We start from the raw sequence: 27,930 nt of genomic DNA, 5'->3' as shown, positions 1-27,930 counted from the left end.
GAAATGACAGATGCTGGCGTCACTTTATCATTTTCTACTTTATTACTTCAAATTAACAACCACGATAAAGCTCAAAAAAGTCCAATATTTACACAGGAAAAAAGTACAAAATCCCCCCCAAAGTTCTTCAGGTTTTTTTTTGTTTTTTTAAATTACAAAGTAATAAAAAGTTTTGTTCTTTAATTAAAAAAAAAAAGAGAGACAGTAAGAGGGGTAAATAAATTAGGAAAAAAATAGGGAGGAAAAATAAAGTGTTAAATAGAAAGGATAAAAACAAACAAAACAAAGACTAACCCCACCCTCCCCGCCCTGTCAACAACCCATCGGCTCCACACTACAGTGACAGTGTGTCTGCTACAGGCCATAGGTCGCAGTGGTGATCATTGTGTTTCAAAGCCCCAAGTGCCAAGAAGCAGCTTGAGTATTCCTAAATTATATTTAAAAACAACTAAAGTGGGGGGGAAGGGGGGGGGAGATGGGTGGGAGAGGGCAGGAAAGGATTGTGCATGTATGGTGGATCTTACTTGGGGTTGCATGAAGGAAGGAGAGAACAAGAGCCATCGCTCTGAAAGAACACCAAACTCCAGTTTCTGTGCGCCCCTCTCTTCTCCTCAAGTCCCACACTCTCTCCGCAGGAATTAAAACAAGTTTTAATTAAAAAAAAAAAATAATAGAAAAACACGCACAGCCAGACGAAAAAGAGACCCCACTGCAGGGATGGGAAGTGTATTTCTCCCTGTATTTCAGCTTCAGCCTTCCCATCCTCCACGGGACCAGGTGCCTCTCCATAAAGATCCCTTGGTGCGTGAGGACCACTCAGATCAGGGAAGTCTGGCACTTCACCCGACAGCCAAAAAAAAACAGCGCAGAGAAGCCACCCAAGGAAAGGAAGTCCGAGTCAATTATTAGGCTGTTGCCACAATTCCCCTCACAGCTTAAAATTTATTTAATGCTTGAGAAAATAAATTCTGTTATAATAATAAAAATCAGACTTCTACCATCAAGTGTGGCTGGAATCTGATTCCCTCCTGGCCCACAAGGCTCCTGAAAAAAAACCAAAAAAATCCAACACCCCCCCCCATCCCCTGCCCTCAGAAGAAAAGGAGAGCAAAGTTAAAATTTATATGGCTAAAAACCATATGATTTGAAAATAATTATTAAAAAAAAAACAAAGCAGGAGAAGATATCCAAGAAAAAAAAAAAACAAAACAAAACCAGGAGCAGAGTCAGGAGAGGGAACTGGGGGTAGCCAGTGGGCAGTGGGGGCAGTGGTAGGGCCGGGGTGGGGCTGGGGGGGCAGCGGAGGTCTTCCCGCACAGCTCCCGCGTAGTCAGCTTCTTGGAGGCGCTCGCGCTGGGGGATGCAGGTGGCCCCCTCGGAAACGGCTCACGCCAGCGCAGGGGCTCGACTGCTCGTCGTTGGCAAAAAGAAATTCTGTCGGGTTTTTTTTTTTGTTTTTCCTCTTTTTTAGTTTTTTGTTTGTTTTTTGGGGTTTTTTGTTTTTTTGAAAGAAAAATACAGTGAAGACACTAGAAAGAGAATTAAAGAGAGAAAAAGGGAAGAGATGTTAGGAGAAAAGGCTATTCCCAGTGCTTCCAATGCCAACTGGAGCATAACAAGTCAAATCAGCCCCTTCTTCTACACTCCTGCCACCCCTCAGAGCTACCTTGTCCAGCTACTGTCGTTTCCTCTACAAGAGGCACATGCTAGCTGTGCAGTCTCGCACACTCGATTACATGCTCAGCACCCTCCTCCCCAACACTATCATGCTGCCAGAAAAGCATTCATTAGGAACTATCGAAATAGGTCCCCAGCCCAGCACCTTCTCCACCCTCCTTACTCTCCTGGAGAAATGGAAGCTACCTTCATACCCAAGATAGTCCATCCCCTCAAGGTTTTGGTGGCCAACCTCACTCTTCCCTCTGAAGCCAAAAAACATCTCAGCGTAAGGGAAAGGAAATGTACCAATCTCCCACAGCAACATTAAAGCCTTAACCTAATCCCTACTGTCAGCAATTCCTTCCTTGGGGGATCCCAGGCACAAGGACAGGCTCACCTAAGCAAACACTGGTCCAGTGGCAATTGCTCCTCACTTCCCAAGGTGATCAAATGGCACACTTGTCTACAAGAGAAAAGGAAGAGTGAGTAACTAAGGAATGGAGAGAAAGCAAAAGGCACGAAGGACACCAGAACAGAGAGGCTGCGCATTTCTCTCAGGACATCCTCCCTCCCGAGAGTTTACTGTTCCACTTCTCCAAACCACTGCAGTCTGGAAGACAACCAGATGAAGGTTTACTCCAACAAAGCAGAGCTAAGAAGACAGTACTGAGCATGACCTCAAGAAAATGCGTAACTGAAGAGCAAAGGCGTAACCTGGTACCACTCCCCTCACCACACTAGAAGCTTCAGACTCATGTCAGCTCCAGCAGATCAGGTAATATCCACTGCGGGGCCCATCTGGGACATCCAGGCCAAGGCCACGAACATTGCAGCTGGGACTCACCTGTGATGCTGAAATCCGTGACACTTCTTGCCGTCCTGTGAGGTCAGATGAGGAGACATTGGCAGGAGCTCCTCGGTGTAACCTCATGCTGACCTTCCGCTCCCTGTCCACTCTTGAGATTGCTCTGGGGGACGTGTTTCCTGTTGGGGCAGAGAAACATGAAACAAGAATATCAGTCAATAGTTTTTGGCTTCCATCCAACAATAGGGATGGCACACTCCCCGAGCTCTCCCACCCCACTCACCAGACTGCTGGATTCGGGAGGTGGGGGTGGAGGCCATGGGCTCAGTGACATTGCGAAGACGGTTGGCAGTGGCTCCAGCAGGCGGGCCGGGGGGCAGTGCTCGCGTGGCTGACCCCCGGAGTTGCCCCATCCTCTCTTCTCGTTCGTGCTCTCGCCGCTCCCGATCCATATCCTCGGGGTTCCGGGCTGCTCCCTGAGGAGAGAAACCCCCATGCCGTGCACGGCTGTCAGGCAGGAGAGACATCATCCCCAGACAGAAAACACACAATGGTACATCACGCCAAGAAAGTGAAACTCCATCCCCATAACATGTTCTCCACCCACCATCTTCCACTCCACCCAGAGGGCCTCATTCTCTTCCATGAAGAAACAGGAAAGAAAGAGTATGGTATGACAGCTGTTACTGCAGTCCATATCTGTGTCCCGCTCCAATATAAGTCTCTCCTGAAAAATTATCTCTACCTACCTATCTACTGACACATGCTACATCAGACACACTCACTAATATAACCGTAGCTATACCCCCCCGAGTTAGCACCACCAAAAAATTCTGCCTCTTTTCCATGACTTTTCCATCTCCATGATACAAATCAACCCCTGTCCCTCCAGCCCTTCTGCCACACAGACTCACAAATTTAAGCATGTTCCAGTCAAAGACGTAGTCGTAGGAGAAGCCTTGGCGGTGGAAGAGGTTGCGGAAGAGCTGCCGCAGGTACGAGTAGTCAGGTTTATCATCAAACCTCAGTGAGCGACAGAAGTTGAGGTATGTTGAGAACTCAGCTGGAGGGAGCAGAGAACAGTTGGCGGTTGTACACCATCCAACCCCCCTGGTCCCTCTGGGGAACCACTGCGGCCTTTCAGCAGCAGCATGCTGGACCAGGACGGCACAAACACAGAGCTGCATAACCAAAACAGAGCCTGCTGGTTGCAGTGCTTTGGCCACCGAGAAGGTCCCGTCTCGGAAATGCTCACGCATGTCTCTCTTCTGGCTGCTTCTCCAAGCGAGAGGTAGCAAGTCACAGAGCCTGCTGAAGGAGGCTAAGAATGCAGGCGTAAAGAACTGGTGGATGTGAGTTTTGGGAGGCTCAGCTCAGACCAGAGGTCCTCCTAGCTCAGCAGCCTGTCTTAAGCAGTGGCCAGAAGTAGACAGCTACAGAGGAGAAAGACTTGGGCAAGCATGTCTGACACTTCCATTGACATTAGCCCAGCTTCCACCTACTTTCAGCTCAGGAAACTTCCTGATCTGGATGTGGTTTCTAATTATTTAGTAACCCTCAGTGGAGCTCTCTTCCACATAGCTTCCCAATCTCTCCTTGAACTCCTTTAAGCTTTAACTATCCACAATATCTTCTGGAAAGGAGTTCCACAGGTCTACTACCCGCTATGCGAAGAACCACACCGTTTTGTTTTGAAGCTAGCAGGAACAGCTTTGTTTATCTTCCAATAGAAGAACTGGGGCCACCAAATAATCAGCTCCAATCCAAACTTCTGGAGGCATAGCAAGAATGTAGATTTTTATGATCTCTCTAATCACCTCTTTTCCAGATTCCAGCAAACTCATCGCTTGTATAGACATCACCTCACCCTTTCGGCCTTTCCTGGACCTCTTTCCAGTTCTTTCACACCCTTTCTGAAATAGCAGGATGGACCAGAGCTGCATAGTGCACGCAAGATGCGAGTAGGCCATGGGTTTATGCACACTGTTGGGGCTTCTTTTCTTTCCTAGTAATTCTTAACATCTGATCTGCCTTCCTCAATAGCCACTAAGCACAAAGTTGATGCTTTCACAGAACCATCTATTGTAGCTGCAACAGCTCACTGATGAGTGGCACTGGTCAGCTCAGAGCCTACTACTCTGCATGTGACATGAGGACCAAGCCTTCTACTCTCTCCTCACATACATTACTCCACATTTACTTACAAAGAACTGCATTTGCCACTTCATTGTCTAGTTATTTCTGGGATTCATCACAGTTGGCCCTCATCCTCATTACCCAGAACAACTCATGATCATCAGCACACCCCCTCACCTCACTGCTGATCCCTCTTCCAGACTCTTTCTGAGGTCCTACTCCCATGTCCTTACTAACACAAGGCTTGACTCTCCACAAAAACATCTACGTTTCCCACTTCTGAACCAGAACTGTATCACCACCAGTCTCTTATCGTTCTCATCACTGGTGTCAGCAGCACATCCTGGTCTGGGGGAACTGGGCATTGCCCTTCAGGACTCAAGACTCCACGGGGTTTCAGCAGGAGAGCAAGCCATGCACCAGACAAGACAGACATCAAGATGAGAGCACTTACAAGGGTACCCTTTGCAGAGCACCTCAATGGGCGTCGACATCTTTTTCTCGCTGATCCTCTCGTACTTTTGGCGCTTGGTGGCAGCCTTGAGGCCCTGCCAGGGCAGCGAGCCCAGGTTGAAATACATGAGCACGTAGCCCAGGCTCTCCAGGTCATCACGGCGACTTTGTTCTGTGGGAAGAAGTTACGAAGGGGTGAGGAGTGAGCAGCAACCGAAACTGCTTTGGCAGTCACGCAGCTCTGGAGGTGAACACGGAACAGAAGAAACAAGCCCTCCCTCTTCTTTGGTAGATTTCTATGGATGGACAAACTTGTAGAAGACATTTCAGTACAAATTCCTGCAGGGATGTTCATACTGCAAGAGCTGAAATGCTTCTCTCCCCATACAGCCCAACCCACTTCATAAATGAATGACTACCTCCTCACTTGGACAAGCCTTAATTCACACAAGAATTCAACAGCTCAAGAAGTGCTGCAGTGACACTGCCTACTTTGCTCTTCCCAGTCCCAGAGGAAGGGCACCTACACTTCTCCACCCAGAATGATACTTCATCCTGACGATTAGTCATGGCAGAGGTAGTCAGGGAAAGACAAAGCTAACAGAGGTAAGTCCAACACAACCCTTTTGAACATATCTTCTAATTAACCTGCTGATACTCTCTACACAGGGCAAAAACAAGGAACTAGCGACTCCTTCTTGTGGTAAATAACTTTGTTGATAGTTCAGAGAAGCCTAACATGTAATACCATGCAAAGATCTTTCTGGATTGGTGGCGTTTTTCAAGCTGTGGAGGAAATAGGCATGAATACAGAGGTACAGTTTGAACAAGAGGTTCCCCTCCAAATGGGGAATGACTGTGTAACTGGCATCGCTACCAACTCTACTCAGAGCAAGGGTTGCCCTTAACATGCCATTGTAAGGGCTGGCTTTTAGATGCTTATTTACAAAACAAAAAAGACTGTTTTCCCCAACAAAAACATTCCACATTGAACTTACTCTCTGGAATGGCCAAGCCATTTTAAGTTCTAAGTTAGCTCAAGATGGAGTTGACACAGAATCTCAGCAACTGAAAATGTTGACTGGTTAACTTCTGAAACTCCTCCAACATGCTTACGAATTCATTTATAGATTTTGCCAAGAAGCTCTTGCCCTTGTTCCCCTCCCAAATAAAATAAAATAAACACTGAAGAAAGTACTTTGCATCTTGAGGAGAAGAACTTACATCAATAACAGAGAGGCAAAATGTGGCTTGAGGGAGAGCACAGGATAGAGGGAAGACTAGAGATTCATCTTTTAGATTCATTTACTACTACAGCACATTTTGCCAGATTCAGTGCCACGTCCTAGAAGATGCTGCAGATTATGTACTGGCCTGTGGGTTAATTTTCAGTATCAGTTACATGCTACTACCTGTTCCATCCAAAGGCCAGTAGATTATTACAGCTACCTCTTACTCTGCTAGCTGAACTGAACCCTGATGAAGGAGTAGCTGTAGCAGGTCACAGATATAGATGTCCAGATGTACCAATGCAAGGTGTGGGTCACCACGGGCCTTTCTTCTCCTGCATGCCTCTCAGTCACCTAGTGTTTTTGAGGATTAGGAGGCTTGGCAAATTAAAAATAGGGGGGGAAAAAACCACCACTGTGGTTGCAGAAGAAAAAGAGGGTGTCATCACTCCATAACTGAGAAAAGAGAGCCTTTGGTTCAAAGCACATGAAATGCCATGAAAATGCCATGTTCCAAGACAGAAGTAGAAGAGAAAGCAGACATGCAGATCCCCAAAGCATCTTACTTAGAGCATGCAGAAATAACAGCACTTTTTGACCTCACTAACTTACTGCCTCAAGTTGCCCACTTTAAAGGGGCTAATACTTCCTAATCTTATCAGGCTGCTGCCAAAGACAACTAGATGAGTGGCTGGGAGATGCTTAGATTTACGAAGGGAGAAGAGAAAAGAAACCCACAGTTCTGCATTTAGCCTAGGGCTGGGATACACTACTCTCAGAGGCCTGCAATTATACACTATGCATATCAAATAAGTAAAACTAAACACTGTTTGATAATGACCTACATCCTGAGACAGGAAGCCTGTGGAAATGGGAGTCAGAACACACATCCAGGGCCTGAAAGCACAGGTGAGGAAGGTAACCTCAATACTGCAACTTGCCAGTCCTCAACTTATCCATGATGTAGCTTTAAAGCCTGTAACTGTGGATTTCCTGTCTGGAGCACGGAGGTGCCCCTCAGAGAAGTAGGGAAAGGCAGGGCAGGAACCAGAGAAATCTACTCAACAGACAAATCAGCCTTCTAGAAATAAGTAAGGATCTTGCCTCCAAAATCTTGCTTGAACTCCACACTGCAAAGGTAGGTTGGACCACATGCACCTCCATTTGCATGGAGCACAGCAGCTTTGAGCACAGCCACTGACCACATCCAGAACATCAGGAGACGTTCTGCAACCATGTGTCTAGACACAGTCCTAGATTTGGGGGAGGCCAGGATTCGAGACTTGAGGTTAGGGAGACTGAAGTCCGTGGGGGATGCTACATGTCTTTACTGGAGGCAAGGAGAGGAGTTACAAAACCAAACTGGGCAGCTCACTATCATCCATTACATGCATGCAAACACACCTTAACCATGTCTTAACACAGCAATATGATCAAGGAAAAATAACTGTAAGCAGGACACCCAATTATTAAAATGCTGAATTATAAATGTCTGATTGTGTCGCATCCCTGAAGTATCATTTCTCAGGTACATGTGGCCACTGTAGCCCACTTAAACTTAATTTCAGTGAGATTCAAATCCATGAGGAGCCTGAAGTACCAACATGATGGGTCCCAGTTGTCAAGCTACCTCAAACCATTGTAGCTGTCTTTCACCTGTAACCCTCATTACAAGACCCTGAATTAAACCTTGGATAATGAAGAACAAAAGTTCCTACATCCCATTTCTTTGTTTCATCTTCAGCTACTATTACACATCCCCAAGCTATCTCCAATTTTTTTTTTTTTTTTTTCACCTGGCCTCATATACCAACAGCCACGGGACACTAGATAACATTAGACAGCAAAAGTGGAGTGTGTAATGAGAAAAAAAGTTCACCTCTACACACCAAAGAAATATTATACAACATCACTACTTTCCTCTTTTAGAAGCTTGACAATCATTGACTAACTCTCACAGCATGCCTGGGACGCAGGCAAAAGATCTCACTTTACAGTTCGAGAAGAGAAAGAGAAACACAAGTGACGTGAATGCGTGCCCAGAGCAAGTCAGTCCAAAAGCAGGATTACAGTCATGACCTGTGACACCACATCACGCTTCCTCTCTCCATTTTATTTCAGCTTCTCAACTCCTACAACAGATGAGGGACTGCTACTTTTATAAGACACTCATCCTTTCCTCCCTCCCTCCCAAAACCCCTTCCAACATAAAACACAAGGTTGCCTTCCCATGCAACCCAGCATGACCTCTCAAACCCAACCCACTCTGCAAGCGATCTGGTGCCGGTTCCCTCCCATTCTCAGGGAGGTTCCCAGCCAGCCCACACCCTCAAAGCAGGGTCCTCAGAAGGAGCCGAGTCAGGGGTGAATAGCAGGATGGTGAGCCACCTGGGGAAGACATGCTTGGGCAAAGACAGGAGACCGAGGACTGGTTGCCTTGGATGTAAGTTTTGTGACAAAACTTGTTTTTTTGCAGTGTAAAGTGCCTCCTGGTCCCCAAGGACAGTGTTTCCCCCCTACCCTGATCCTATCCAAAGCGATGCTTTCCCTTGCAGGACTCCCCAGAAAGCAGCTGTCTTCACTGGGGCCAGCTCAGCTGCAAGCAGTCTTAACCAACCAATGTTTTTCCAACTACATACTCGGATCTGATTTTGCACATGCTGGGACTACACTTCCCCTTCCTCTCCCCACTGCATGGCAACAGCCTTTAAAAACACACAACAACCTGGAATGGGTGACAGAGGGCAGGATGAACAGAAGAACTTTATGCTCTGCACAGCCTATACTGATGCCAGACAGGACATGCATTTGGGGAGGAACTGCCCCCAGACTCCTGTTATCCAGACAGAGCCCACCAGGCTTCTTCCAAGACTGTCTCCTGGGCACCCCTGGGCATCTATTTCAGACTTTAAAAGCCCCAGAGGGTGCAAGGGACTCTCCTCCCCAGAGCATGTGAAAATTGACTGGAATGCATGAACCAAAGCCTGCACAGTCCAATGACTCCCCCAACAGCAAGTCTCCAGCTGTGGAAATCCTCCCCGATCTCGCCTCCTACTTTTTCACCCGGTCACTGAGAAAAGAATGTGTTTCCTCCAGACATCGGAATGCCCAACCCTTAGCTTGCACATTCAAATAAAGGCATTTATTCATTTGCTATTCCCGTCACACGAATACCCCAGCACCTGGTTCCTTCCCTCTCCCTAAACTGCATTAATGTAACATTAAGACAGAGAATTTAGTCTCTGAAAAGTGAAAAAAATTCAGAGTGACAGTTCCCATGGCAATGCTGCTAACTCACAAACGTGTCTGTCATACACCCTGTGGCAAGGTCTTGAGAAACAGGAACTTCAGCTGCAGCCCTGACACCCCCATCCCCTTTCCTCTGGGCAAGTCATGTAACCTTTATGCCATTCAGGGGAACTATCTGCAACGTGGAGATAATACACCCAAGACCTGTTGTGCACAGTAACTCACAGCCAGACTTTCCCAAAGCAAAGGGCATGAAGAGAGCAACGGCTGTGCTCAGACCGATGGCATATGCAATTTGCCCTTGGATTAGTGTTCAGACATTGTTTGTTCATCCTGATACACAAGCCAAACACCAGTAGTAAAGGGCTAAGTTGGGGTGGGATGAATAATAAAGTCCTTCAAAATAAAACCAACCAACCCCATAACCAGACATTTAGCCTCTCGTGATCAGTTCAGACAGAGCAAGCATACAGAAAAGAATCGACAGACATAGTAGTGAGAATTATTTTGTGCATGTCTCCTTGTGGCAGTTACCATGGCTGTGGAAATCTTGACTGAGAATTCAATGGAGAGTCAGTTATATATAAGCAGGTCAAGCCAAAATACAGAACACCAACTCGGAAAGCTCTATGAGAACTATTTTTACTACGTGGAAGAGGTCAGGAGATCACAGCCCACTCTCAACACACAACACTCCCCATTTCGATATAAATAAAGCATTTTCAGTCTACCCTTATACACTACTAAGCAACAAAGACAGTGGGAAACTGCTTTATTTTCTGCAGGTCAAGTCTTGACTCCAGATTTCTGAAAAACCATCTGCAAGAGGGGAGAATGGGAAGCTTTCCTTAGGAAGAATGAAGACATGAAATCCTGTGGAAGCTGTTAGTTCAAAGGTTTGAGTTCCTTGCTCCAATTTTCAAATTCCCAGCTTATACATTTCAGATTAAGGTCTCCCAGAGATACAAACTGAGCTGCAAGCACAGGAGCTACTTTCCTGAGTCCACAGGCAGGGCAACTTCAGTGTTTCTGCTCTTCGGCTTTGCCAACCAGTAGCAGAACCTAGTCAGCCTGCTCAGAATGGACCCTACTGCAACTAAGAAACTCTCACAGTGTCGACAAAGTTTAGCCCAAGCAGGGAAACAGGTCACACACTGGAGAGAAGTATCTGGTCAGGGAACAGAGAGAAAACTTCCAAGAGGCTTCCACCTCTGTTCTTCAGAGCAACCAGGCGTTGTGCATCAGGGGCTCATTCCCAGGACAAGAGTTTGGGTGACTTCACAAGGTTTAAGTGCGGTGGGTACTAACCGGCACAAAGTTTTTACAAAACCTGGGATGATGGCCATCACCTGTGTAAGACCTGACTGATCTCTCGGCACTCTTTCCCAGCCTAGTTTTAGACACTAAAAAGTGTCCTAGCCATAGACACTAAAAGCACAGCCCCACCTCCCTAAAGCTGCCTCAGTCTCTCTCAGTGGTGAACAGGACAGCGTGGTTCACAGAAATGCACATATTTTGAAGGCCCATGACAGCCAACCCTCAACCACAAAACCTGTACATCCAGGAAGTAGGAAGCCTCCCCTCATTTCAGCTTCTTGTACATTTCCAGCACATGGCCATCCTGGTCCTCAGTGGTAAGTAACAGGATTACCACCATACTGCAGTGGGCCTGTATCCTCCAGCTCTGACAGCTATAGAATAATCACTGATGAAGGCACTCAGGAGTCAGAGAGGTTTCAATTGTACGTACCCCTAAAGGCTCAGTGCCTGCGAATGTCTCCTTGACATATCTAATCAGCCTGCAAAAATTGTGCAAGTCAGACTCAGTAGCAGGAAAGTCAGTGAGGTCACAGCCTTGCTGCTGAAAAAGGGCCCCACTGTACTAAGCAGCGCACAAACACATACCAGTAGACAATTCAGGAGCTCAGAGTGCCACAAAAGGCAGGCGAGGTAACACAGGCACAAGAGTTAAGTGATTTACCCACCATCTCAATACAGGTCAGCAGCAGAGCCAGGCACAGAACCCAACCCCCTCCTCCTTCTGGGGACACACTACCTCCCCCAGAAAGCCCCACCAAGGGGTAACAGCAGGCTCACCGATTCCCAGGTGGGTGTTGATAGAGGCATAACGGGCTGTGCCAGTCAGATTCTTGTTTTCCCGGTAAGGGATGTGCTGGTGGGTCCGGGCGTCTCGGTACTTCTTAGCCAAACCAAAATCAATGATGTATACTAGGTTGCCTTTTTTGCCAAGGCCCATAAGAAAGTTGTCTGGCTTCACATCCCGGTGGATGAAGTTCTTGGAATGAATGTACTCAATACGGCTGATCTGGAGCAGGGGAATAAATAAATAAATAGTGAGACAAGCGAGAAGGTAGCTTATCATAACTACATCTGTTAAAAAAAGTACCCTGTCCAGGACACCGGCCTGTCAGAGCAGGGAAATGGACACTTTGCGGAGAATATCAGAGATGACAGCCAAGGAAAAAGACACCCTCTGGAGGCAGAAGGATCTGGAGATGAAGAATGGAGATGGAATTCAACCCTGCACACCAGCCCAGGCCTCAATCTGGGAAGGTCACCATTAGCACCACAAGGAAGGATGAGGAGCAAGTTCATACGGACTAAAACTCTGAGCTTCAGTACTGACACCAGTCAACTTTCAAACTTAGCCAGGCTGGAAAAGGAGAGGGTTCAGAACAGCTAAAAAATCCTGGGCACAGGCAGTTGAGTCGAGATAGGTAGCGATGCCAGTCGTTCATCAAACAGGCAAAAGCATCTATGCACGCAATGCTAATACAGGGTGAGCAGCAGGAGAAGGAAGGAGGGATGCAGATCAAGAAAAGCCAGCAGTGCCTAGGTTCCAGGCCCCCAGCTTCATCAAGAAATAGAAACCTGGCAGCCACTTGCTGCTAAATGAGAAAAGCCTGGGATATAACAGTTCTTGAGCAGAGGGGATGGGAGGAAGGGGGGGGGGGGAAGGCATGGAAAAGGAGAGTAGGCACAAATGCTTCAGAGGAAACTCACCATCTGGTCTGCCAGGAGCAGAACTGTCTTGAGACTAAATTTGCGGGAACAGAAGTTGAAGAGATCTTCTAGGCTAGGCCCCAAGAGCTCCATCACCATCACATTATAGTCCCCCTCTGCTCCGCACCACTTAATGGAGGGGATACCCACTGGGGAAAGAGAAAGATTAAGCCCATGGAACAGAGGAAAACTGCTGCATCCCCTGCTGAGAAGATCATATGTAACACCAAATCATTTCCTTCCTAAGGCCCTACAGAATAATTTCCTTCTTCAACCACTCCCCCAGTCCCATCCTTTCATCCCCATCTCACCTCCTCCCTGCATCATCTTGTAGAACTTGCTTTCAATGTGGAGCTGGGGATGCTTGGTTTTGACACATTCCAGTTTGATGGCCACCTCTTCACCAGTCGCAATATTGGCTCCTGCATAGAAATGAGGGTGAAATGAAGATTGTGCAAGCTTCCACTGAAGCTAAACACTTTTAACAAGGCCCATACAGATGCCAAAACCTTCAGATTTGCCCTGAAATTTATTCTCTGTGACAGAAATGAGATTCAGCTACTTCATACAGAATTTCCAGCACTGCCATTTACAAAGGCAAGCTGAGAAGGCGGCACATGAACAGGAAACCAGCTCTGATCCTGCAGCCAGGCTAGAACAACAGTCCTACAATGCGTTAACTGCCTTGTTATCTCAAAAAAACGCCAGACTTTGGGAGGTCAATCTGTATGTATCAGCAGTACCTAAACCAAGTGGAAGTTTTAGCTGTCCCTGACCATGTACCTAGCCCTTGAACCCAAGCCAGCCCCCCAAGCAGTGATATGGAGCACCTCTTCCAGAGCAAAATTACTGGTTACCTGAGGTACATGGTTTCAACAGAGCCAATTAGTTCAGGAGGAGACATTGCTAACATTCCCAGCTACCCCTGGTTTCTCCACAGCCCTGACCTGCTCAATACAGACAATTCCCAAGATCTCCAGCTTCTCCCTGTCCTTAGGGCTTTAATAATACCTTTATCTTTTGCCAACACAGAAACATTTGCTATATCCTAAATTAGAAGGATGAAGAAATAAACTGAATCCGGTACTGAATTAGGCTACTCAGACACCTTTGTTGAAGGTATTGCTAGTGATACAAACCCACCACCCCACGCGCTTCTTTCTGAAAAGAACTGAGCTGCCAGCCATGAAAGTCAGCACTCTGGTCCCTAAGTGTACTGTCAAAGGAGGAACAGGCTGGTCTTTCTCTTGTACTAGCTCAGAGGATTCCAGATGTTTCACATCATCCTAAAATGGAAAGAATGAAGATCTGTACACAGGTCACGGGAATGACACTCAAGACTTGCTTCTCTCTCCCATGCCTGCCCCGCACACACACCTCTTCCTTGTATCCGGAAGTATTAAAAGTTGCACTCAAACGCACATCAGAGACCAGCTCTGATCATGAGCAGCTTACAAACACTCTCATAAAATAAGCTACTCCAAAACATGCATGCCAAACACGATCTGGAGTCAAAGGTGACGTTTTACAGATATTCCATAGCTAGTTTTGGTAGGTCTGGTTAATTCATGCCTCCTGATCCCTGTGATAAGATTTTCAGAGTCCACAAAGACAGCTGCAGATAGATCTCTCCATCCATCCTCTTTCACACACCACCTCCGCAGCCAGGGGCCAAAGAGGAAAAGGAAGTGTTCACACAACTGGATCCCTTCCTCCCCCCCCCCAGTCCTAAGGAGATCCATCTCCTGTTGAAGAGTTCTGGTTGTACACAAAGTTAGCCAAGAGTTGCCTGCTAGCAAAAAGACGTCATCTAGATACTACAGTGCCACGTCAAGACAGACAAGCTGCTAGGAATTTGTAAGAGAAGAACAAAAACGATCAGGGCCTAGAGGGATTGATTTACTAAGAAAGATTAAAAGACCTAAATATGTAACATAGACAAGAGATACAACTAAGAAGGGTGGGGAGGAAGAATGGGACATGACAACAGTCTGCAAATATTTGAAGGCTGTAAACACTAAGGAGGGAGAGGAATTATTTAGGGTGCTCTGAGGGAGGGGAAGGAGGAGCAATAGGATGAATTTAATAAGGGTTTTTACTCAAGAGCCAGGAGAAGGGAAAGGGAAGAAGCCATCCTGAGCTAGAGCCATTTGTCCTATGGTTACTTTTGGAAAGATGCTAATATTTTCCACTTAAAAAACTGCTGGCCAGAAAAGCAAGTCTGTGCATTCCCTTCACTCCACCACAGGACCCTTCTTACAAGCATCGGGAATGCAAGAAGGGAAAGAACAGGAAAAGGGGCTCAGATCACAGTAAAGAATGTGGCCCTGGACTAGTATCTACCTTTTGAATTAGTGTTCAAACACTGGCCCTCATTTGGCATGGAAACACCCAGGACAACCAAACAGATAAGAGCCCTTCCTTCCCTTTTCTCTTTCCCCTGCCTTTGTGAAGACTTTCCTCCAAATACTCTGCAGCAGCTCCCTTGTCTGTTCCCTGGGGGAATTTTTCCCTCTCCCAGTCCATCTGCTGACACACATGCAATGATAAGTCTTGCTGACTTTTGGCAGCAGTAGCATTAGCATTTTGAATGAACCCTACTCCCTGAAGTTGAACAGTGGAAAGATAAATGAGTTCTCAACTCTATATAACCCTGTGTGTTTAGGAAGATGACGATGCACCCATCTACTAGGCTGTCTGCAGGTGGGGAGTGTTATCTGTGAGCATGTAAAGCAGGGAAAGGAGGGGTAAGCATCAAGAAAACTTAAGATTCTGCAAAATGTGAATATGCCATTCAAATTATCAACATGGCCTTCAGCCCCACACTCTCCATAGGCCCAACACAGGTGTTACGTCTCTTAGAAAAAGAAGAAACAACCGTGTGGCCTGGAACAGCAAAAGTAGGAGCAATCAGACCTAATGAGGAACTATTCTTTGCTGAGGGGGTCATCGGCTGGACACTTTAAGCTCGCCCCCTCCCCAAGCCCCCATATGTCTTCAGGTTGCTCCCTCTACCATTTTTTGGCTCGAGATCTACCCAGACTGAGACCACCACAATCAAGGAGGGAATTCATGAGCAGGAGTCTCTCCAATCCTTTGTTCCACGCTTTAACCACCATCTTTTTTAAAGATACAAGTACAAAAGCAACAGTTCTCCGCTCCCTCTCCAGACTGGAAAGCACCACAAACGCAGCAGAGCCTGCCTAGCTTCAGCCACTCAAGAGACGTATGTAGGATTGGGGATAATTCCTAACATCCACCCCCAGTCTCGCTCTGCTGTGGGGGCTGCACAAATTCAATTCATTCATCACGAGCTGTTTGAAACAAGGCCCTGGGGACAGAGGATGTCACCGGCTCAACAGGATCTTTTCGGAGTGGAAGCCTTGCTGCATGTCTGATACAATAAACACTGCCCTCTCTGCGCATCGTGGAAGCCAACAGGCACATCCCCCCACTCTCCCACTGTCCGATCCCCTCTCACCAGCTTGGCACAGGAAGAATGGAGGGCTGGGAACAGATGGAAGAAGTCAGATAGGGCAAGAGAGAGTTAACAGGCCAGGAAACAAAGGGAAGGCACTCCCCTCCCAGCAAGGGAGGAGCCTGCCACCGGGAACTGTCCCCAGCCAGCACAGGTCCCAGCATGCTTTGTCTGCCCCACCATCCCAGCGTCCGCTCCAGTGCATCCCGGCCCCAACAATTCCTACCAGATTCCTACCACATCCAGCAACCCGGCCCTGCCTCTTGGCCAACACCTCTGACAAAGCACCTCTCCTCCGAAAGGTCTCAGCAATTCCTCTGCAAACTGGGTTTTTGCTCTTCTGAGTGAACATTTTTAGAGGCAAATGGACTAGCCAAGGCCCATGAGCAACCCAATCTCATTTTCCACCCTCCCAAACCCACACTGGGGGGAAAACTCCCCTAGTACATCTACCCTCATGGGCATGGAAGCAAGGCATTGTGCTTTAAGCCCCAGCCGAGGATTAACAGGAGTCCATCCTTTGTGTCTGCCCATGTACAAATTTGAGTTTTCTTCTGACAGGAAAACCCAAAAACGAATCCCAAAGAGCACAGCATGCAGTACCCACTGGTTACAGAGCAGGTGAAGGTACTAATGTCCTGAAAGAGAGAAGCTGGGGATAAACCATGCAGCCCATGCTCGCCTTCAGAGACAGACAAGGCTTGTCTGTCCCTGCTCTGTCTCCACACCATTATCAAGAGAGAGAACTGTGAGGTGAATCTGGCGCAGGAGAGAAGTCCTCGTGAATGAGTCCCTCTGTCTGCAGAGCAGACCGTGAGAGGATAGCATGAGCACAAGCGTCCTCCAGACGCACCATCCCAATCCCTCCAGGCTGGGGAGTCACCCAGGCTCCAAGAAGTCTCGCTATCACTGCTTCAAAACACGCTGGCTTGCACCTCAACGAACATCACAAGGGCTTTGATACTGCATTCAAGTAACTTGGTTGAACTAGGCAGCTGGAGGCATCCCGCTGTGCTCACCACACTTGGGCACTGGGGCTTCCTCTGACTCATGTTGTCTGGTTACAGGCAAGGCGGGCACAACCCCTTCACCAGAGCCTGTCTTCCATGCCCCCTTTGCACAGGTGGACAACCTGTTACATGGTGCAGAGGAACACAGTATTGGGCCTCTCCATTCAGTACCTCCCTTCTTTCTCCACGGGTACCCCAGATGTTTTGCAAGATCCTGACAATTTATACTGTCCTAGAGAGGGCCTGGAAAGCTTCAAGTCCTAGCATAGGTGGAAAATGCTGTGTGTGGGCTATCACCCCTCAATCCCTCTGTCATCTGAGACACTAACTGGCTGGAGGGCCACATAGGAGTGGCATACGGGAGTAGGCTGCAGCAAAGGCAGCACACAGTGGAATTGGGATCCCAGATCCATTATTTATCATCTTTGTTCATGCTCTGGATAAAGGTGGCAACAAAGCCTGTTACTGATGATTCCCACAGGATACTTAATCAAGAGAGGCTGCCAACACCAATCAAGAGAGAATAATAAAGCAAGAGGGAACTGGAGATAAAAGCCAGAGGTAGAAAACAGAAGGTGATTTACAAACATGGGGAAAAGTAATCTGAACTAGAGGTATTCAACGAAAGAAACTCAGGGAGGGATGGGAAGATGTTGCTGAACCTACAATACAGCTGACGGTGCACTAAGGCAAATTCTGCAACGCGATACAGTGTTGGTGATGGGGGAAGCCAAGGAGACCCAAAGCAGTCTATGAAGAGGCATCACATTACAGATCACTGAAGGGTAGCCCTTCACTGCCAGGCACTGGAAATGCCACACCTCAAATGCTGTGTAGGCTCCAAGCTGCTCAGCAGATGGACAAACTGGGAAAAACTGGAGGAGCAGCAAGAGTGAGGAATGGTGGATGTACTGGGAAGCAAAATACAAACTCAACTGAACAAATTAACAGTCAAGGAGCGCATGACGACCATCTGTAAGTACCCAAAAGGTGCGAACACCAAGGAGGGAGAGGGTAATCATTCTGCTGGCCTGCAGGACTACAGCTAAACAGGTAGTGGTAAGAACTAGACGACAGGTAAAGCCACACCAGCTCTCATGGAGGGATTGATCAAGCTACTGGGTAGTCTCACCACTGGCCCCACATGGTTTGAGCCAATAAAAACATCAGCAGGCAAAGCATCAGGGAAGATATCTACACATCAGCATGCTGGCTTGGAAGAACTTCTCCCCAAGTGACCTGCCGTGGTAAAAGGAAACTCATGGGCTCTATCCATTGAGCTCCCAGCCCAGGTCATTCCAGACATTAACTCTAAATCCCATGACAGATCTAACAGATCTGGGCCTCAGGACTTTAACCAGGCCAGTCTCTTTGACCTGTTTTACACCTCCTGGTCTCAGCCAGGCCAGTCTCTTTGACCTGTTTTACACCTCCTGGTCTCAGACCTCTCTCACAGGTGCTGGACCACCTCTTCCACTACCAATTTTCCCAAAACTTTATTCCTCCTACCCTGAAAGAACAGCCATCTTCTCCCTTTCCATCACCCACTTTTTGCAGAGTTTATACCCACATACACCCAAGCTCAAGAAAAGAAGGCAAAAACTGGAGTAGGGTGTATGACAAATATGCCCTGAGTAGTCCCAATCTAAATCAATCTGATCAAACACCACTGTGTCTTCAATATCTGTGAGGCAAAGCTGAGCTCACACCACTTTCTTTTCCATCAGAAGACCCACAGCAACTAGCAGCATTCCTTGAAGCTCTCTTCCTCTCCACCACTTCTAAACTTACACAATGCCCACAGATATCAACAGGCAAGAAAAACAACTCCAAAACAGTGACACAGCTGAGAAAAACACCCTTGCAGGTGGAAGGACAGAGACTCACACTCACCTAGGTAAATGTCTCCAAATGAGCCGCTGCCAATCTTTCTGCCCAGCCGGTATTTGTTCCCCACTCGAAGCTCCATGGTTCAGTTGTGCTGAGAAAAGAAGTACAGAAAGCACTGCGTCAGAGCAAAAAACAGGAAGTGAATCATGTAAGACTACAGAAGAGACCTCCCCACTTCACCCAGAGGCTGGGTACAGTTTTTAATCTTGAAATACTTCCCTTTCTACTCAGTCTCTATCCCCTCTCCTGATCTCCTGGATGTCCAGGGACAACGTGAGCTAGAAACACTGCAGGAACATGACCCTTTCAAGAATGTCTTCCACATTCTCATTATGGGAATGAAGAAGGATTGAACCTCCTCCCCACCATTTTGTTCAGAGACTGGGCAGGGGGGAGGAAATTCCTCCTAAGGAGGTTTCAGTGGGTGAGCACACTGCCATGAAGAGAGATGGTACTGCTCCTTGTAACCTACAGGACCTGGCACCTGGGCAGTGATAACCATGTGAGGCACCAGAAGGGACAGGAATCATAAACCCTCTATATGAGAAGGAGCGGTGTCTGGCCCAGCCCAAGACCAGCACCTCAGTGACAGTGAAGTACAGGACCCAAGAGCTGGAGAGACAAACAGACTGCAAGGAGCAAGGCGACACCACCACCCCTAGGCGTGGTCAGCGCAGGGAGGAGACATCTCTGAGCTGAACTGAACCTTGCGAGGTGCGCACTGACCAGGAACACCGCTTGCTTATCTCCACACACTTCTGCTGATGGGATCACAGTCTCCTTTGGTCTACCTGAGCCTCTCCATCTCTGCTGCCTACCTAGGCATGTCAGCTGTTTGTTTTTAGCAGCTCTGGCCTTTCCTCAGCCCTTTACCCGAGGTGATTAGCTAACCGTTTGACCTGCTATACCCCATCAACATGCCCAGGCTTAGCCTACTCACCTTCCACAGAAAACCAAGCAGGTAGAAGGACCACAGCCACAGAGCTTGTTCTCCCTGCCAACCTCAACTTCTGCTGGAAACACTTTGGGCCAAACTCAGTTCCAGTAGTTCCCCCGTTAACAGTCCCCTTTTTTTTGCCCCTTCTATGGCCACCAACTTATTCCAGGAACCACGGCTCCTTCCAAGACAGCCAACATGTCTCCTTTTAGAGGGATTTGCCACACTCCTAATTTATGCAATGCCACATTATTAGCGTACAAAATGCAGGCACAGAGCCTGTTGGGGACAGGAAAGGTGAGGAATGATTCATGTTTTCACAAGTAGGTGAGAGGAACTTTCCCTTGCTGGAGCTTGCTGGAAAGGAAGTATCACTGAGGGAAAGAAGAGAGGAATGGCCTTCTGAGACACAAGCACAAAAAAAATAATCCCAGCTACAGGATTCTGGGCATACTATAAACCCACAGCTACTTCTCCTGCCCCAGGAGATGGGATTACAGAAAGAGGAATGGAAGGGCTATGGAGACGTACAGGGAAATAATCCTATCAAGGCATTCAGGGGACATTGTGAACCCTGAAAGCAGAGCTCCAGTCACCAGAAACCACACACAAAACACTTGGAGGTGGAGTCCCCTCACCTAGTATTTACTTATGCATGTGGGTTTCTGTGTGTCTAAAGTCTACAAAACCCTGTGGCTATTTCTGACTTTCTTACTACAAGGAATGTAGGCAGAGCCTTGGGAACTGAACCAGAAGGCAGGCGTACCTGGGTGAGGGCGCAGCAAACAGACATGATTTTTATCCGCTGCCTGCTGTTCTGTATAACCACATTAACATACATCTGACTTGCTTACACTCCTACTCCAATAAACGATCAAAGGTCTGTGTCCCCAGGAACCCGTCACACCACTGTCAGGAAGACAGCTCTCAAACCTCCTTCCTTCATGGCCATGTTTGCCCAGGCCTGCGAACCCTGAGCACTTCCACTCGAGTCCAACTCCCAGCCGGGGCAAGCACAGCTGAGCGAGCTGCAGAGGCCAGGCAACAGGCCCCAGAGGGGTCACCTCCACACCAGGGCACAGCGGTTACTGCTCTGCAACACCACAGTCCCAAGCCTAAATTTGGTCCCACCCTTCTGGGACAGGCAGGAGCCAGGTTAAGAAGGGTTTCTCACACAATGAGGCAGCAGCCCTTCTAGCTGATTAAGCAACAGGCTCCAAAGGGGAATCTAAAAAATGCTCCGGGGCGAGGGGGTGGAAGCGGGAAGCAGGATAATGGAGTGAAAAATCATGGTCTCGAACAGCTGTCATTTTGCCTTATCTCCCCCCCAACACACATACACAAGTGTGCTTAAAAAACCTGGGTGGAGGACAGCCAGAGAGCAACAGCCTGGATTCAGGGTAAGGGGGCACGACACACCCCCCTCCACCCCCCAACAACTGCTCCAGGAGTTCACAAACATCTACCACATTTGCTTCTACTTCACACACATATCCCCACCGTCTACAGCTTCCGCCCTTATCATCTGATCTTCAGATCTACTGTTACAAGAAGAAAAAAAATTTCACATGTAAAATTTATATTATTATATATGAAATTTATGTTACTATCTCTATATTATTATTAGGTGTAACATTTAAAAAGCCCTCCCTCTGCCCTCCCCCAGCAGGCTTAACCCCCCCTGCCCTGCCACCCTTCCTGCGCTCTCCAGCCAAGGCAGCGCTCCCAGGGGCTGCAGGGCAATCATTTAGTTAAACCATTTAGTTTTCCATAAGGGATTAACACACATACAACCTCAAAGCGAGTGTGTGCTCTGCATGAGCGTTTGCATACATGAATATCCAACATTACACAGACACCTACAATATACTACACAGCCTCAAAAAAAAAATATACTATCCAGCCACCAGCGCTGCTTCCCCACACACACCATTTTGCACCAATCCCCTTTTATATAATATAAAATACCCACGTACAGGCACAAAGGCCATTATATAAACACACGTTACAAGTTGATCTCGCACCCCTGTGCTAGTGCTGATGGCGACCAAAGATGCAGGGACCATCTCGGGGGGCGGGGGGGGGGGGGCGGCGTGCACACACACAGGAGGGCCACCTCGGTCCCACCTGAGGGGGTCGGGAGTGAGAAGATGCCCTGGCTAGCAAAGGCCACTCAAAACCAAATCCACGGCTCCATAATGGAGGCTGCTGAGCCCAACACCACTCCGGCTTTCAGGAGAAGTGTGGGGAGCGGGGGCTGCTTTGCCCATACACCATAAAGGCTTTACATGGCTTTTTGTGCATGCGTGTGTGTGAAGGGAATAAAGAAAGAGGCTGGCAAAACAGTAATTTGAACTGGCTTAAAAATGGGAAGGGAAAAGAAAAATCACATTTTGATTGAAATGCAAAACATCAAACCCCTCCAGACCCTTTCACACTTACAAAAAGGAGAGTAGCAAGTATGATGGGGGGGAAGAGAAACCCCACGTACATTTGGACTACATTTTAGCAAGAAATAGCCACAAGAGGAAAACAGGGGGAAACAAAAAAAAAAAATAAATATGTCCCTTACACCCCCACCCCCTACAGGCAAAACACTACGCGAAGACAGCCTTACCCGGGCTGTTATTTTTCCGGGTAGGTAACAAAAAGCAGCCACCCCCGGGAACAGCACTGAACTTCTCCTCGTCGGCCCCCTCCCCGCTCCCGGCCGCGGACCCCCGCCCCGACCGTCCCCCGCCCCGCACAAAAGGAAACACCAAGCCCTCACCACCACCACCCCCAACGCAGACCCCCCGAAACAGGCGATGAGGGGGGCTGGGGAAGGAGACAAGGCGCATCAGTGAGCGGGAGGGGTGGGGGGTTAAATCACCCAGGGGGCGGCCCCCCGCGGGGACCCCCGCAGCCCCCAGCCGAGAACAGCACGGCGCCCCCTCCCCGCTCGCCCCGGCCCCGCCGGCAGGCAGGCAGGGCCCCAGCAGGGGGTGAAGGGGAAGAGGGGGGGAGCCCCCCCCCTCAATCCGTCGCCGCCGAAGGGGGCGACCCCCTCCCCGCGCCCCCACAAAAGAGCTTTTGTCCCCCGCTGCCCCCCCCCCAGCCCGGCGCATCGCGCCCTGCCCTCCCCTCCCCCGCCCCCTCCCCCTCCCTCCGCGCACACAAAGAGCCGGAGGGGCCGCCTTTCCCCCGGGGTTTGCGCCCCAAGATGGAGGCGGGCGCCCCCCATACCCACCCTGGCGGGAAGGGGACCGTGTGGGGCTGCTGCTCCGCCGGCTGTCAGGGCGCCAGGCGGCCGCGGCGGGAAGGATGACGGAGGATTGGGGAGGGCTGGTGGCGGCCGTGCCCGGCGCGTCCCTCCTTCGCTCGGCTCGGCTCAGCGCGGCGCGGCGCTGCCTGCCGCCTCCCGCCCGCTCGCCGTCCTCTCCAGCCGGCTTGTGCTCGGCAGAGCCCGGCGCTCACCCAGTTTCCATTGAGCCCCGGAGCCAAACCCACTGATGTCACCCAGCACAGCCCCAGCCCTCCTCCTCCTCCTCCTTCTCCTCCTCCTCCTCCGCCCGCCGTTAAAGGCGCAACCGCCCGCCGCCGTTCCCGCTGCCGTCCCGCCCGGAGGCCCCCTCAGCCCCGGCGAGGGGGAGGTCTGCCCCCGCGGGCGGGTTTTGGGGGACGTTTCTCCCCTCAGCAGCCGCCGGGCTCCCCGCGGACGGTTCCTCCTCAGCGCGGCGCTGCAGGGGGGAGCGGGGCAACAGCCCGCCCGTGGCACCCCGCTGGTGAGGGGCAGTGGGGCAGCCCCAATATGGCGCCATCACCACCACAGCAGGGTCATCGGCCCCGCGTGGGGATCCTCACACGGGGGCGCCGGGTCCCATCGCGATGGCAGCGGATGGCAAGCGATGGCATGTGGGGGTATGGCGTAAAGGATGTAAAGTGGGGGTCCGGGCAGAGCTGCCCCAACCCCACCAATATATTGCTTCTTGGGAGCAGGGGGCACCTTGGGTGAAACACCCGCATATCCACGCGAATGTCATCGCACACACATAAGCCCTAACGCAGATGGACAGAGGTCTATGGGCACCCACCAGCACACGGGCACAAAGCCGGGGTACCCCCTTGACCTCGCAGTGTTTGAGGGCCAGGTGGCCATCATGCGCCACAGCGAGCCCTGGAGCAGCTCAGAGCAAGCCAGCTGAGTTGGGGGGAGGCAGCCAGAGTGTATCAGACCCGCACGGGGGTGTAGGAGTGCAGCCCAGGCTGGGAAAGTTGTCTGGGGGCTCCTGGGATGTGGGAGGTTTGGGCTGGATGGGCAAAGGAGGAGTGAGGTGCCATTGTGAGCTCTGGGAGCAGGAGTTGGGGGCAAGGCTGGAGGCCAGCGTAGGGTGAGAGGGAAGGGAAGAGCAGTAGGTCCTGTGGAGCAAAAGCCAGACGCTGCCAAGCTTCACAGGCACCAGGATGCCTCGTTAGACAGGAGCTGCTTTGGCACAGTCATCTCAAAGTCAAGAACTGCAGTCAGGCTAAGAGTGGAGGAGATAAGTGTGATGGGGAGAAGCTTAAGAGCCTCCATACCAGGCCAGCCCATGGGCGCATCTAGGCCAGGACCTCCAGATACACAGTGTAAGCACAGGCTGTTGGCACCAAAAGGCCCGAGCTGCAGCCCTGCCAGCACTGCAGTGCAGAAAGCCGTCGTTGCTTCAAGTCATACCAAGATGGTGGGTTCACAATGCTCTGAATCTTGCCGCCAGTCAGCGCCTGCACCAAGTTGATGGGCCATGGAGACCAGGGAATAGGTCCTGTTTTATGCAAGCCTTTGGGAACCAGCGCAGTTTCCCTCTCTCACTGCCAGGCCAGTTTTATCACAGAACTTTGTCTCCATTCCGAGAAGTTAAAATTTAATTGAGTTTTTCGTAGTAATGACATTTCCTTACACATGCTCCATTGAACCTCGGTAGTTTCACAGCTTACGTAACAGTGAACAGATGGAAAGGTAGGTAATAAAGTACGCAACGCTGCCGAATCCAGCCGAGGGCTTGCCCTCCTACCCTGGGTGGGTTCACAGCAGCCAAGAGGCAATTTGCTGGAGCCCAACACTGCTCACGACTTTGTTGCGAGTGGCAGGCCTGAGCAAGGCAGGCTCTGACAGAGAGGGCTCCTGGAAGGATGGATCTGAATCAGATCCCAGTAAAGGCAGCTCTCAGTGTGGCTGATGGGAGTGGAGTTTGGGGTGAAGCTGCCTGGCAGGTGGGTGCAGGGTCAGGGGGGACAGTGGCCACACCAGCTCTCCCCCTGTTGCTGGCTGAGGGAATTTGAAGAAATCCCAAACGAGACACAGCCCTTGGGATGAAATCGGAATGTGTGTACGGACACTTCAGCTACCTTTATTTTAATCACTTAGGGCTTAAAATAAGAACTCTTTAATTAGAAACATTCCCTTAATTGAATTGTAATCAAGCTTTTAGTGCTGTTAGCCTGGCTAACCATGTGATCTAATAACACCCACCTTCTTCTCTCTAAGCATTGCCTAGTTACACCTCTTCTCATGGAGTGATTTGTATTAGGGAGCTGGGGCCAGGGGCTGCTCGTTTTGGCTATGCGTGTAGCAGCCATACCATGTGGACCCTGTCTCCATCAGGACTGTCGGTGCTACAGTGGTACAACAGGTAACTCCTGCCCCAGCGTCTAAAACAAGTAGGTGTTATATATAACACAAGCAGCAGGACCCCAGCTAGAGAGAAGCTGGTGTTGGGGTTGTGTTGGGTTGGGAAGGGAAGAAATTTGAGCGACAGGCAGGATCCATGCTCACAATCTGTGCTAGGTCATGTCCATTCCCAGTGTGCAGCAGTAGCCACAGGCATCTTTTTGTCTCTGTGCACCTCTCCAAAAATGAACATCCCCTCGGGTATAGCCCTGTATTAGGCACCAGAATACAACAAAGGTGCACTAAGACTTTGTTTAAACAACAGCACCTGGAAGGCTGTCTAACCTCCCAGACCCAGCAGTGAGCCGCAGCCGCACTCATAACCCCATGCCAGGCTGAGATCCCAGGAGGCCTCACCTCATCCCTTCTCCCTGGTTTGCCTGGGAAGAATCTTTGGGTGTAGAGCATGGAAGGGAGTTGAGGCTCTAGTCAAACCCCTTAGCTCAGCAACTGGGGGACCTGCACCTGAGACACCTCATGTCTATCTCTCGTGGGGTTCAGATATGGCCAAAGCTTCCCTGGATGATCCAGGGAGTGCTGCTGCTGAAGGCAGGCAAGCAGAAGATGGGCTACATGGGTTGACTATGCTTGCAGGCCCTTTGGCTGCTGTCCTGTTTGCATGGGAAGGTCCTTGGGCAGTCCCCAGTGCTCACACTGCAGTGCTGTAGAGGGAACCCGTGTCTTGAGCTGAGTCTGAGCTGAGTTTTGTGGGCTGGTGTATCCAAGGAGGCTATACTTCACTGGGTACCCAGCCAGCCTCACCACTGCCTGCCATGTCATTCCTCGGGTAGGAAAGGAAAAGAAGAGCTAGAGTTGCTCTGTTTATTCACAGTGTCACTGCTGGGTGGCCTTCCAGAGTCATTGCATATGATACTCATAGCACCTAGTAAAACTTGTGGGAAAGCTGAGCTTCAGTGACCTAGCAGACCTCAGAGAACTGCCAGGTCGCATTTGGCAGCTCTGCCTGACCCACAGTGAACAGAATCCCGTTTCACCCACTATCTGGAGAGGGGCATGCTGCTTTGAAGACCAAAGCTGCTTCTTCACAGTGGGACTTACCTGTGCTAGGAAGGTGTGAGGAATCAGGGAAAGAGCAGAGAAAACTTCATCTCTGTGCTGAAGTTCTACTTCTGCAAGGCCAGTGAAAGCAAGAAAAGATGAGAGGTGAGAACAAACGCATTTCCACGTGCAGTTCAAGAGCAGAGGTTCCCAAGGAGGCAGGTACCTGTGGCTTGACACATCCAACAGAGCAGAACAGAGTTGTTCAAAGCATTAACTCAGAGTTAATTCAGAACATGCAGCCCCCGCTCAAAAAAACAATGATTAATGTTCACAGGGTCTTTTTTACGGGGGACATACCCTCTACTTTATCTGTACTTCCCAAATAATAATAGATTTGCCTTTTCAATACTCATACCAAGCAAGAGAGTAGCGTTTTAGAGAAGACCCAGCATTCCTGGAGGGAAGGTCAGATGCAGCCTGCAAGGTGGGGATGCTGATCAGAGCGCTTTGCCAGAGCGCTCTGCATTTTAAAGCCTTTTCTACAGTCAAGTGCAAGCCCCCATTCACATGCAACAGGGAGCAATAAATACTCCTGCAAATGAGACATCAGGATCCTAGGATAGGACAAGGCTAAAAACAAAGCAAAATGCCAAAATAAATAAAACATAGCTAATAGCTACCTCTGAAAAGGTTGCTGTGAGTGACTCGCTCAGCATCAGGTAGGAAATCCGCAGCAGGGGCAGGGATCCAGGCCAACACACAACTGTCTCAGCAATGAGTCACTCCTTTTTCTTCACACTTTTGGGGGGGGAAAAAAAAGAGATGAGAGATGATGCTGAGTCCCTGTGAAGAGCCTTCTTCGTGACACACCCTAGACTCATCCAGAGCACCATGTAACCTGTGTGCTGCAGGTGTCCTGTGGAAAATAAATCTGCGATCACATAATTAAAGACTCAACAGTAATTCATATGCATGAGGACACTGAAGGGCAGTTGTACAGCCAGCCTTGGTGCTGCCATTTCTCAGTGATGAAAAATGTGTATTCTGATATAACAGACAACAGCAATGGCTTCTTGTCCTCAGTGAGGAGCAGAGCTGGCGAGAGGTGAGATGCACCATTGGGTGGCATTTGGGGTAACAGCACAGGAGCAGTAAAGCTTGGGAGGAAGACTTGAGAGAAGACTCTTGTTCAGGCACTGGAGAAATCTGTGGTTCCAGAAACACAGGAGGCTGATATGGCTGTCCTCCCTGCTCCCCTTGTCCCCTCCAAGCTTTCCCACTTTTGGCTTCACTTCTTCAGGCTTACCACGAAGCCCTGGGCTCCAGGCTCAGCCATTGCCCCCTCCCAGGTCCAGCTCACCTTCCCTTCCCT

The 27,930-nt window shown here is 49.5% G+C and overlaps 1 protein-coding gene across 1 annotated transcript; it reads right to left on the bottom strand.

The window, feature by feature from the left end:
* Positions 1-19: 19 nt before the first annotated feature.
* CSNK1E (casein kinase 1 epsilon) lies at positions 20-23,311 on the bottom strand. The gene is made up of 11 exons (XM_074871164.1): positions 23,100-23,311; positions 18,937-19,024; positions 12,867-12,977; positions 12,556-12,704; positions 11,629-11,857; positions 5,055-5,225; positions 3,379-3,527; positions 2,748-2,940; positions 2,504-2,643; positions 2,057-2,122; positions 20-1,529 (listed from the first exon to the last, which is right to left on the bottom strand). The coding sequence occupies exons 2-10, from the start codon at positions 19,010-19,012 to the stop codon at positions 2,090-2,092; spliced, it is 1,251 nt and encodes a 416-aa protein (XP_074727265.1). The 5' UTR covers positions 19,013-19,024; positions 23,100-23,311; the 3' UTR covers positions 20-1,529; positions 2,057-2,089.
* Positions 23,312-27,930: the final 4,619 nt, after the last annotated feature.

This window comes from Strix uralensis, chromosome 5, assembly GCF_047716275.1.
Source record: "Strix uralensis isolate ZFMK-TIS-50842 chromosome 5, bStrUra1, whole genome shotgun sequence".
Lineage (NCBI taxonomy): Eukaryota > Metazoa > Chordata > Aves > Strigiformes > Strigidae > Strix > Strix uralensis.
The sequence above is the reverse complement of the archived record's forward strand: the minus strand, read 5'-3'. Positions and strand labels throughout refer to the sequence as shown.